This window comes from Gopherus flavomarginatus, chromosome 3 (genome assembly GCF_025201925.1).
Source record: "Gopherus flavomarginatus isolate rGopFla2 chromosome 3, rGopFla2.mat.asm, whole genome shotgun sequence".
NCBI lineage: Eukaryota > Metazoa > Chordata > Testudines > Testudinidae > Gopherus > Gopherus flavomarginatus.
Genome location: NC_066619.1, coordinates 15,961,675 through 15,974,836, shown reverse-complemented (window position 1 = coordinate 15,974,836; position 13,162 = coordinate 15,961,675). Strand labels below are relative to the sequence as shown.

At 43.0% G+C, this 13,162-nt stretch overlaps 1 protein-coding gene across 2 annotated transcripts in view; it reads left to right on the top strand.

The window, feature by feature from the left end:
• DYM (dymeclin) overlaps positions 1–13,162 on the top strand; it is a 355,894-nt gene that overhangs the window by 293,067 nt on the left and 49,665 nt on the right. For both annotated transcript variants that reach the window (XM_050944679.1, XM_050944680.1), the window contains one exon: positions 2,867–3,049. In XM_050944679.1, coding sequence (XP_050800636.1) covers positions 2,867–3,049 — 183 coding nt within the window. The remainder of the gene's footprint in view (positions 1–2,866; positions 3,050–13,162) is intronic.

The following is a 13,162-nucleotide window of genomic DNA, read 5'->3' as shown; positions in this document are numbered from 1 at the left end:
TCCAGGTTGGTAGTGATTTAATGTTACCATGCAATAGCCATTTAGTGATTTTTACCTTGTTAAAGTCTTAGACAATTGGAGTCTTACTATCAGCTTTAAACTATTTGCTTTAGGAATTTGTGTGGGTTCTATTACTGTCGTATCAGAGTGCCTCATGGTCTTCAACGTATTTATCCTCACAACACCACTGTTGGGTAGGGAAGTGCTGTTATCCCCATTTTGGAGATGGGAACTTGGGCACAGAGAGGTTAAGTGACTTGCCCAGGGTCAAACAGGGGGTCTGTGGTGGGACAGGGAATTGAACTCATATATCTCAAGTCCCAGGCTAGTGTCCTAACTGCTGGATTATCCTTCCTCTTCTCCCCATTTCAGTGGAAGTAGAGTTAAACAAGCAAGGAGAGCTTTTGAAAATCCTACTGTAATACTTGATTTATCCTCCCATCATTCAAAAAATGTTGAAACAAATTCAAACCTAATTAAGCAGGTACAACTCAGCTGATGTCACAGGAGATGCACCTTGCTTAGTCAGGTCTGAATTTTTCACTATAACTCATCTGAACTAATTACTCCATTTTCATTAAAATGCACTTTGTTACTCAAAACCTGGTACTGGGACTATTACAGAAAGAGCACATCTTGTCCAGAACGCCGGGAGTGTTTTCTGTCATACAACACTATGATCTCTTCGGCTGATTAAATAGCCGTAGTGATCATCTCTACAGTGAGTTTCTGCCAGGATTCTACTGGCCACCATACAAAAGGCCTTCAAGATGGGTGACACCAAAGCAGTAAAAATATGGGATATCCTCAGGACTGGAACAAGAACCATAACCCCCCTTCAAAAGAAATCTCTTGCATTAGAATTAAAAAGTCAAAACAGTTGGCATGCTGAGGATAAAAATGAATTTGAACATGTGCACAGTACAATGTTATTCCAACAAGCATTTCATAAGGACTCCATAATTTAGGCCTGCTTTGTATACATGGGAGACAAAACACACATGAAAGACTGGAGTCTATCTGATCTACATTGCTTAGTTCACTGCAGAATAAAGTGGGGGCATGGACATTGTTGCACAGGGAACTTGAAGCTGTGGAGGAGATGAAGGTGGGGGAAAAGAGGTAGACATATCTTCACTCCCAGTATAGAGAAGCTGCAGGGAGACTAACTTCTCTCCACTGTTGATAGGAAATAGCTGTTGTAGGATGGAACGAGGGTCGTCCTTACCCATACACAAAATACGCAGCTGTGTAGGGCACCAGGGAATTTGAGGCACCACATTTCCTGGTGCCATGCGTAGCTTTGTGCTGCTCCAGCCCCTGCTCCGCCTCTTCCCAATGGCCCCTGCCCTAGCCCAGCCTCTTCCAGCCCCTGCTCCACCCCATCCCCGCCCCTACTCTCCTGAGGACTGCTAAAGGGAACAGGCCTGCACTCACCACATGGTAAGTGGAGTGACCTGGCCCCTGCCTGCTCCACTCCTCTGGCTCCCAGCCGTGCTGCTGGCGAGTTCTAGGGGGCGGTTCCCCCTTCCCTCCAAGGCTGGGAGCCGGGGGAGCAGAGCAGAGCGGGCTGGGGCTAGGGGGCGGTTTCCCCATTTTCCCCCAGCCCTCTCCCCGTGGAGGCCAGGGGCCAGCCCTGCACCCACCCCCACCCCCACCGGGACAGGCATGCATGGAAGTCATGACTTCCTTTTCCCACACTTGTCTTCCCCCAAGTGGAAAAGTGACAACTTTTCTTCTCCTCAGCCTTGGCAAAGGAGGCAGTGTTAGCTGATTTGTGATAATTGCTGCAATCTGACGGGATTTTAAAAAGTGGTATTCCTTTATACTGGGAAGTGCTACTGGGTAGTTAATGGCTTTTTCTGAAATGTAGAAGGCAAAACCAATGCTAGGCTCATGAGCTAATACTCTCAGTCTTGTGTTCAGGATAATAAGAGAGGCTGAAACCATCTTGGGGTGATTTTGCTCTCCCTTACCAGGTCTGTAAAGTGTCTTGATCATCAGTGTCAAATGCTGCTGAGAAGTTGAACAATATGAGCAGGGAGGTTTGCCCATTGTCCACAGCCAAGAGAGGACTACTGTCCAATGTAAAGACTGTCTGTATGCCATATCCTGGTGTGAAGGCCCAGTGAGAGGGATCCAGGATGTTGTCAGGTGGGGTTGGAGATGGAATTTTGCTAGCTTCTCTGAGATCTTGCTTAGAATGGAAGGTTGGATTATGGGTGGTCATTGTCTGGATTGGTTGTCAAATACATTAAGTGCAATTGATCTAAAGTATGTGGCCTAGTGCACTACCAGTGATCCAACTTCAGTAACCTAGAGTGCCAAAATAATGTGCATTAGACAAGTTTGGAGAAGGAGTGTGTTTTGGTCCAGATTGTCTTCCTACTTTTGGTTTCTTTCTCTTTTTCCCTGCCATCTTTTGTTTTCCTTCTTGCTCACTTTTTCTGGCTGTCTGTTTACTCTTTCTCCTTTTTGTTTTCCACAATGAATGCTGAACAGAAAATAAAAGGCAGTGCACCTGTACTGAGCTGCATTTACCTGCAGCACCTGCTAGGAGTGGAAATTGACTAAAATCACATAACTTCAGTTAATTTAACTGGCTGCAGTTGCTGTGGTTAAAATTCTTTGGGGCAGGAGCATTCTGCAAAGTGGGCGCTAGAGTCCATTGACCTTTAAGGTAAAAGTTTGGATGTTAAAGGAGAAAACATAGCTATGTTACCAGACAAGCAAGAATGCAAGACTTTTTCACTATGGATGAGACATCAGCCAGCTAACAGCTACATTAGTAATAATACCCGAGTACTATAATTTCTGCCGAATATATAATGGAAGGGGCATGCTAACCTTTTGTTTGTTCCTTAAGGCACAAGACCTGAATGTGATTGAAGAAGTGATCAGAATGATGTTAGAGATTATCAATTCCTGCTTGACAAATTCTCTCCATCACAACCCCAACTTGGTGTATGCACTGCTTTACAAGCGGGATCTGTTTGAACAGTTTCGAACTCACCCTTCCTTCCAGGACATAATGCAAAATATAGACCTGGTAAGTAATATTTATTAATCACTTGCAAGCAGTAAAACAAGCCTCTTGAACACATTGTTAGCTGAATATGCTTTTGAGAGAAGTGATGATTTTTTTCACGTTTATATATCCCTTTCTTTTGCTAGATATTTTTAGACTCTATTAAAAATATTGAGCTTCTAAATCATGATTGTAGCTAAGGGAGGGGTGGAACTTGGAATGTTCTCAACTCCTCTCCCTTCCTTCAGTCTCTGGGACTCCACCATGAACCATACTGGATTCCATCCTTACTTGGCAAACACCATGACTTGTGCTATGAGATTTGAGGAGCCCACTGATGAGGATTTCTCCAAGCTGCAACAAATCCTCTTCTGGAAGGAACTCCCTCCAAGTAGTTGCCTTTCAGTTTTCTAAAGGAGGCCAGTGGCAGCCACTCCACTCCTCCTCTGCAAGCGCACACCACAAGGACCCTCTTTCTTCAGACAAGCAGAAATGTCTTTTCCTACAGTAATCTCTCTTAATACTCCAGTGATGGAAATGGAAGAAAAAACTAGCATAGGAGAGTTTCTCCTTCAGCTAACTGCAGGCAGGCAGTATACCCTACCTGAACTTGTGTTGCTTTGACCTACAGAAGAGTCTGGTGAGTAGGAGTTTAGGAAAAGTATACAACAGAATTCTTAGCCCTAATTTCTCTCCTGCCACTCTCAAGTGGACCTGTGCTGGTTATTAGAAAGGATGAACTTCACTTTCTCTGTAGGTTTCAGAGTGGTAGCCTTGTTAGGCTGTATCCAGTGTTTGAAATGAGCCACCTTGATTACATTGGCCTTATTAGCACTACAAAAATGATTTTTCCTCCCTTGGTATTCACCTCTTTTTGTCAACTGTTGAGAATAGCCCACTTCCACCTTAATTGAATAGGCTCGTTAGCACTTGGTAAGGCAACTTCCATATTTTCATATGCAATGTATTTATACCTGCCTGCTGTATTTTCTACTCCATACATCTGATGAAGTGGGTTTTAGCCCACAAAAGCTTATGCCCAAATAAATTTGTTGGGCTCTAAGGTGCTACAAGGACTTCTCGTGTTTTTTACTTTCTCTGTAGGGAGCCATGTTAGATTCTCATATGTATCTCCATACATAGCAGGCTGCTGTGATGGGGGAGAGATATACCTATATTTTAATTTAATATCACCAATGGGTTTTCTTCTTTACTAGAAGAGCCAAATTAGCATTAACAGCCTTATTTAGAAACTTATATGGTAATTCACCACATTTCAAATCCATCGCCCTCTTTCAGGCCAAATGAGTGGGTATAGATTAGCAAATGGTACAGATTCATACTGGCCCTGATCATAGCAAGGGAGGACAGAGGATTAGTTGATTTAAAAAACAAAACAAAACAAAAACTATATTCTGCAAGAGCACTTGGCATTCATAAAAATGAGGCCAGAGTCAGTGGTATAGGAGGCAGCTGCTGTGCAGCCTTCTCTATCCAATCTTTTCCCTGGACCTGCAGCGTTCCACTTTTGTGTCATTGTATCTGCTGCATACAATGGGGAACACACATGACCCACTGAAGCTTTAACTGCAATTAAGTGCTTTTTTTCTCAACTGCACCATATCTAAACCTGAACATTATTGTTATCTTTCTATGGAAAAGTAAATGAAATAAAAACCATGAGTGTTTGCATATAAAACAAAACTTGTTTTCATTTTTCCCTTCAGTTTTAATTAAAGGTCTTTATAATTACAGATTGCTGTGTACCAAAATATTTTTCTTCTCCCACTTCTCTCTTAATTGCGCAATGCTGATATCCATTCCGTGTGCTCCTTTGATATTTGAGGTCACTAATCAGAAGGGGTGCACTAAAATTGTTAAAGCAGTTCTTGTCGTATGAGACATTACAATTACTGCATTTAAATACCCATAGTAATTCCAGGAGCTCCCTTTGACTTCAATAGGCATTCTACATGCACAGCATGGATTCCAAGATTAGGCTCCTAATGATCAGGACTTTACTGTGATTTTGTCCTACTGCAAGCAATGGATTCAAGCTGCTGGAGCCTTAAGCTCTACAGCACGTTATATTTCTTGCTGCAGTGGGTACCTAATTTTTCATGTGACGTTACTAAAAGCCTGTTTGTGAGTCGTATATTGGTTTACTTTCTTTAAAATACCAGATGAGATTGACACGCTTCTAAAGATCCATAAGCAAAGCCATTTTTATCCTTATCTGAAGTGGCTGAATTGCTGTTCTTTCTCTTCCACTCACTGTTCTCATTTTGCTGCCTGCCAAAGATTTTTGAGGGGTAGCGTTCAGACCTCAAAATGCCCCAGGGTCTTTCGCAGCTACAGTGTTCAGATGATGTAATGATGCAGGATTGGCTAGGAGAGGTGACCTACAATACTTCATTGGCAGGTTGGGGAAGGGGAACAATGTTCCATCTAGACAAACACTAACTGAATAACCAACTAACCTTCACAGTTCCCCAGTGAAGTGGGTAGCCTCTCTACTTATTTTATCAAGAGGTTTGACTTGTCTGTAACCATGCGAGTCAGAGGCAGAGCCAAGAATAGAGCCCTGGCATTGCTCTAGGCTACGCCTTCTGTGGAAGACAAAGGCGTTCTTCTCCATGTAACAGTTAAATGTGGATTTACTAATGTAACCATTTAAACAAAACCCTTTAATGTTAGGATATAGGATAATGCCAGGCAGGTTCTGAAGCCTTCTAACTATTTAAAGCCTTCCAAGGGAGTGTCTTGAAGTTTTAAATAACCTCTTTGTTAGGAAAACAAAGATGTCAAAAATTTTATTTTTAAAATATACCTGTCACCAGCTAGCAGGTGGTGAGAGCTGTCAGCTTTTCCATCTGAATAAATGATTGGACTCAATAGACTCCTCTCCTCACCCCCAATCCAGAAGTAGTGCCTGCACAGTTGCCATTCCCTGGAGAACAGAATCAGTCTTTTTTAGATTGCAGTTGCTAAAGCATATGGACAAGTCCTCCCAACACCTTCAAGAGAGTAGTAAGGAGTATTACCCCACTTTACAGATGAAAACACTGAGGCAATGAGGTTAAGTATTTGTCTAAGACCACAGAAGGCATAATCATCTGAATAGAGCCCAAGTGTCCCTGACTCCCAGAACTGTGCTCATGCCACTACATTTTCCTTCTCTGCTCTGTGGACTTTATCTTGCCAGTATATGGTTCTCAGGGTGCTGCAGAGTGCATGGAGTCCTATGGGAGGATGCTGACCACCCCATGGAGTGGCACACAATGTAAAGCCCATCTTTGTTCAGGGATTCCCCATGCAGCAGGAAACAGCCCCTCCTCCCTGAAAAGTTGGGGCCACAGATGATCTGATGGCTCTGCAACACTGCAGATTGGGATTCCATCTGGGGTGTGTCTCTGACTGGCTATGGTAGGGACACCATAGGCTGGCCAGCCTTCAGACATGCCTCTTCTCCAGCAAGGCTGCCTGTATTCAGGTCTTTGTGCTTGTGATGCAGCTGCCAGGTCCCTGGCTACATGATGGCCCCTAAGCTTCCAGGTGTAGGGATATTTGGCAGTGGGGGGGGGGCATCTTCCTCATGCCTTCTAAATCACTTGTCTAACTCTGCAGAGATTGTGATGCCAAATGCCGACTCCACCCATCACCACTCCTGTCTGACCCTTACCACATGGCAAACGTGTGTAGCTCTCCACACCAGGTGCCACTGGGGACTCCTGCTAGAAGGGGTGCTGCACTCATCAGACCTCATTTGTGCAGTAGCACTGTTCCTTGCACAACTGGCAAGATCAGGAGTCATCAGCAAAATCCTGCTTACAGAGTGAAATCATTCTCCCTTTACACTGGACGTAGGATTTTTCCCACCCTAAACTGTTAGGCAGCATGCCAGCGTTCAGTGCAGAAGGTAGATGATGATTTATCCAATGTGAAAAGTCTAGAGTTTTTCATACAGTTGTCACCCTTAAAAACTTACTCAGCTGCCTTAGATAACTCATAACTTTGCCTCAGTATTTGAAGTATTCAAGTTATTCCTTAGAGGTAATATTGCAGCTACTGATGTAACCTCTATATTTATGGCAAGTGTTTAAGGGTAACCAGAGTATAAAGCACTTTCCAGTGTAAATTGGACATTAGTTATATTTTCCTTCTCTGTATTTTTTACAAACAAACTAGTAATCACCATCACTGTGTAACTAGGAACACATAGGCACACTTAACACTGTAAACAATAGACTGAAATCAAAATACCTTCCATTTCCTATTAATTTACTTTTAATTTTAGAAAGTCATCTTATTGGGATATTGTGTATCTTGTTGAGCTAAATGGGATATTCTTGCTCTGGCTCATCTAGCACAGAGGAATGGTATGATTTCTATTCTGGCTTACTACTCAAACCCCACAGTGCAGACTGTGTACCTGTCTTTATTCTGCAAATGATCTCTAATTTGGTAAACAGCCTCATATGTCCCAGGAGTTCGGTAGAGGCTCCTAACAGGTAATTGCTAGGGCTGGACCTGTGCCAGGAATGTCATGGAGCGGCATTGACTTCATTACTTTCGCGACTGCTGTGAGAGTTGGATGGATATGATAAGTAGTTGAACAAACTTCATTAGGAACTGCTAAAATCCTTGTTTGATAGGTAGGCGGATAGCGAGCAGGAGCTCAGCAGCAAGAGTGTGATGATGCAGAGGATCAGTGTTTCCTAGTGAGAACTTTAATTCCCCAGTGTGTCTTATGGCTCCCATCTCCGTCCCCAGTTAGAGACTTCCAAATGAGATTTGGCTTGGCTCTAATATGGCAGTTTCTATTTTTGGGCCTGTTATTACAGCACTTACAGTGTTCATGAACACTCTTTTCCATTAAAAATGGAATGCAAAGGTTATTTTCAGCAGAGAGTCCTGTGGCACCTTATAGACTAACAGACGTATTGGAGCATGAGCTTTCGTGGGTGAATACCCACTTCGTCTCATGCATCCGACGAAGTGGGCATTCACCCACAAAAGCTCATGCTCCAATATGTCTGTTAGTCTATAAGGTGCCACAGGACTCTTTGCTGCTTTTACAGATCCGGACTAACACGGCTACCCTTCTGAAGGTTATTTTCGGTATCAAACACTGTAAATGGCTTGCAGGGTTTCTTTTGTTCAATTAGGGTTTTTTTAACTACATTTCCATGATTTTCTAAAAATGTCTGCTGTAAAATTTGCAGCCTTGCTAACTACAAGAGTCTGTTGAAATATTCCCAATGAAAGGTTTTTCATGATCATTTGCCTGGTTTTGAGTTTGTAAAACTTACCCAGTACTGTAGTATTCTTATAATATTTAATAATTTTCCGTGAAAGGATCATTTGAAAATGGTCCCAGAGTCCAAGGAAGGTTCTCAGATTCTTTAGTGAACCTACTCTTTGTTTTAAGGTTCTGCCAGGTGTGTTTACTGTTACTTTGGGTTTGTTGTTGAACCTTTTGGACAGTTCTCATGGCTGATGCCTGAAAGCCACTTTTGTTGGGGCTAAAGAGCTAGTCAGAGAGTATGTCTACATCTACAATTTTGCAGCGCTGGTTGTTACAGCTGTATTAGTACAGCTGTATAGGGCCAGCGCTGCAGAGTGGCCACACTTACAGCAACCAGCGCTGCAAGTGGTGTTAGATGTGGCCACACTGCAGCGCTGTTGGGCGGCTTCAAGGGGGGTTCGGGGAATGCGAGAGCAAACCGGGGAAGGAGACCAGCTTCGCCGCGGTTTGCTCTCGCGTTCCCCGAACCCCCCTGCAAACCGCAGGGAAGGAGACCTGCTTGCTCGGGGGTTCGGGGAACGCGAGAGCAAACCGGGGAAGGAGACCAGCTTCGCCGCGGTTTGCTCTCGCGTTCCCCGAACCACCCTGCAAACCGCAGGGAAGGAGACCTGCTTGCTCGGGGGTTCGGGGAACGCGAGAGCAAACCGGGGAAGGAGACCAGCTTCGCCGCGGTTTGCTCTCGCGTTCCCCGAACCCCCCTGCAAACCGCAGGGAAGGAGACCTGCTTGCTCGGGGTTCTGGGAACGCGAGAGCAAACTGGGGAAGGAGACCAGCTTGATTACCAGAGGCTTCCTCAGGTATGCTGGGATACCTGCTTATTCCACGGAGGTCAAGAAAAGCTCTGGTAAGTGTCTACACTTGATTACCAGCGCTGGATCACCAGCGCTGGATCCTCTACACCCGAGACAAAACGGGAGTACGGCCAGCGCTGCAAACAGGGAGTTGCAGCGCTGGTGATGCCCTGCAGATGTGTACACCTCCTAAGTTGCAGCGCTGTAACCCCCTCACCAGCGCTGCAACTTTGTGATGTAGACAAGCCCAGAGGGTCTGTTTCACCTGTGCTGCAGACCAGTAGGGGCCAGCAGCAGTCACCATACTCTACCCAAGTGTTGCTTGTATGTATTGATCTATGTCTTGCTAAGGAATCTGCTTAGGTGAGGTGCTGATGCTTATTGTCTGTTCTCATGAGATGTTTGTTTTGTCCCCTTCTTCCTTTGATTTGCTTGTGGGTTTGGCATGTTACTCAGTGTGATGGCCCATGCTGCAAATCTAAAATAGCAAACCTCGGAATATACACACACCTTTCTGTTTTCACCATTTTAAAAAAGTCACAGTTTTTGCATTTATTGCAGGCTATTTTCCTCTTTCACAGAGTTAACCTTGAAAATTGTGGGCCGAGAAGGCAGCAATGAATCCTGCTGTTGTTTTTATCTATTAAAGAAAGTTAAGTTGTGAGTTTGCTAGTTAGGCAGACAACGGTGCTGCACTGCAAAGGCTCACAGGCTCTGCATCACTTCAGCTTAACCTGAAATAGAATCCAAGCTGAGGAAATGCAGAGATGAGTAGATATGTTTTTAGAAGCTTTGGTTTTAAATACGCATTTTATAAATATTTCTTTATTTCAAAATGTCAGATGACATCAGCAGACAGGCAAAATATTAGACATTTTGGATTCTCTGCCATTTCTTAAACACGAAAACACCTTTATCATAAATTATACTTGCATTCTAGTTGTGTGACTGTTGTGTGACATGAAAAGAGAAACTAAAGATGCAGCTCTACTGGGAAATTGACCAGTTGGGACAAAAATTGTTTAGGCACTGCTGTCAACCAGGCCAAATTGCTTTCTGTAATAGGAGAGGGAAGCAGTTTGGCCCTGACTACACTGGTCGCCAAAGATTATTCAATCCCTTTTAAAGGTTGGGCCAGGGTGGAGGAGCAACCTTTTACCATGGGTTGTCTTCCTCCTGTAGACAGGATGCTTGTATATTTGAATTTGTAGGGCTTTAAATAATTCAGAGGGACCAGCTTTGGTTGTCCATTGTCATCTTTGTAGTTAACTTACTGTTTCCATCAGACCAGTTGCTCAAATGATTAGCAAGAACAATCACTTCCAAGATAGCAAAATGGACACTGAAATATGTAAGTCCTCAATACATGGAAACTGTGCTTCTTTTCGTCTCAATCCCTCCTTGCAAAAGGTAGTAAAACTGTGTGTTTACCTTCAGGGTTTAAAATAACTATGATAAAACTGAAGCGCTTTCAATTTCACATGCCTTCTTTTAAGTGAGCATGAGATTGAGTTGAGGTTTCAGTTAATATTCAGGATTTATTTAAATATAGTAATTTAGGAGTGGGAACTAGATGAGGATCTTGACCACTGAAAAATACTGTAAAAGCTGTTTTATCCAGCATGTTCAGGGAATGTGGGGGAGCCAATAAGTGAAAAATGCCGATTAACTAAGAGGGAGGGAGCTTTGGTGCGGGAGAGAGCATGGGATGTGGGACGGGATGCAGGGTGCCGGATCTAGGGGAGCGCTCACCTCAGACAGCTCCCCGCCAGCAACAGCCTGTCCCAGCTGCTCCTGCGCAAAGGCACAGCAAGTAGCTCTGCGCATTGCCTCTGCCTGCAGGCGCTGCCCCCGCAGCTCCCATTGGCCATGGATCCCAGCCAATGGGAGCTGTGGAGCTAGTGCTCGGGCAGGATGGGGGCAGTATGCAGAGCTGCCTGCCACACTTTCACCTAGGTTCCCACTTGTGGGGAGTTGCCCAAGGTGAGCACCCCCTCCCGGAACCAGCACCCTGCATTCCTTCCCCCAACCCCACACCCACACTCCCTCCCAGAGCCCAAGCTCCACGCCCTTTGCTGCGCCCCAAATCCCTGCCAGCCCCGCACCAACCGGACTATAAACCAGAATTTCACTTAAGATCATAAATGCTGGCTTATAGAGCTTTCTGGTTGGTGAAATGCCGGATAAAACAACTTTTACTTGTCTTAGCTTTTATTGAAGAACTCTTAATTCTAAAAATGATTTTTCTGTCTGTAATGAACTATTTGTATCTGATTTTCCCAAGAGTATATTCCTTTTTTTCTTAGACAAAAAAACAAACTAAACCACCCCCCAGAACATCTTACCATAATACATCTCCAGGTTTGTTTGGACTAATAAACCTGTATAAAATCAAGTATTGGGAGTAGCCGTGTTTGTCTGCATAAGCTTTCGTGGATAAAAAACCTCACTTCATCTTTTACCAAATAAATCTGTTAGTCTTTAAGGTGCTACCAGACGCCTTGTTGTTTTTGTATAAAATCAGTTACCTTGTGGTACAGCAGGGAAGTGGCTTGGAGGAAGAAAGGTGGTGTTCATCTCTCCATGGTTTTCTTCACCCATACAGGTTGAATATTGAACAATACCATACCACTGTTGTTGCTTTCTTAAGCATTCACCTCAACACATGATATACCTATTCATTTATCTGAGAAGCTGCCATCAACTCAGACTTGAGCTATGTGGCTTGAAATACTTTGGATACAATGCCTTGTATGCATAATATCTCCTTTTGCATGTGCATCTCCTTTTTTTGTAAACCCAACAGTTCACTTGGGAGGTTTTAATATTTGAATCAAAAATGGTATTACTCAACTATGCCATCTAATCGATAATTGTAAAGTCCTAATACCAAAACAATTGTATATTTTTATCTTTATATATCTATTTATTTAGATTTCAGTCTTAAACTCCACACCAAAGAATACCCATCCAAAGCTCTGTTTGCCTTGACATACATTGAAAGCATAATATAGAAGATAAAAGTAAAATATGAACAAAGCAGCAGCTCTTCCTCCCACTCACCTCTATATGAAATACAAGATTGCTTACCCATAGATTCTTTTCCTCAGTGTTTTACACAAAATGGTGCACCCAGTGCCAAGATTGCCCACAATTCCTTCAACAGAAATCGTTTTGAGTGGAGTGATTTTATATAACTTGACTAGATGCATGAGGTAACTTTTTTTTGTTCAGTGAAGCCACAAACTACAGATATTAAAACATTTTATTGTATTTAGGCCAGACATATCAAGATTAAGTGTATTGATATCCACTTTATCAAGTGTTCACATGCTCCCAGTTTTTTTTAGGTATTTCCCATTATTTAATTAAACTCCCATTTTAGCCAACGAGCTGTTAGCATTATTTGCTTGACAGAACATTTCAAACATAATAATTTTATGTCCTTTGCATAACACATTGTTTAAGGACAAGCTATTTATGTGTGGTGTAGAAGATATGTCTGTTGGTTTGATGGGACTGCCTAAAAGTTAAAAGATTTTGTAACTTTATAATGACATTTTCAAACCACATTTTTAACTGTATTATTTAAACCATTGCTTAAATTCTCTTGTGAAAGGATCCCTACCGTGATTGTAATGTAATATTTTTGTATTTAATTTGTTTTGTACTTTGCAATTTCCAGAGAAGGTTACTCTGCAAACCTGCCAAATCTACCTGTTCTAAAAGGAGGCAGAGTTTACAGGCTCAGGGTAAAGGAGTGCCTAATTTGAATCTCAAAGTATTCAAACCATCAGCTGTCTTTGTTCTACTAACAGCAGCCCAGTTGTGAGGCATAATTAGGTTAATGGTTCCTGGCTCCAGCTGTGTGTCTCGCTCAACAGAACAAAGGCAGCTCCACTGAGATTTTTTAATACAGTACACTTCTTTTTTTAAACTTGGAGATGATTAACAAAGGTTACTTCAGTGTGCTAGGGTTGTAAAGCTTCAGATGCATAATGTGGAATTACCGCTTTTCTAAGATGACACACACAG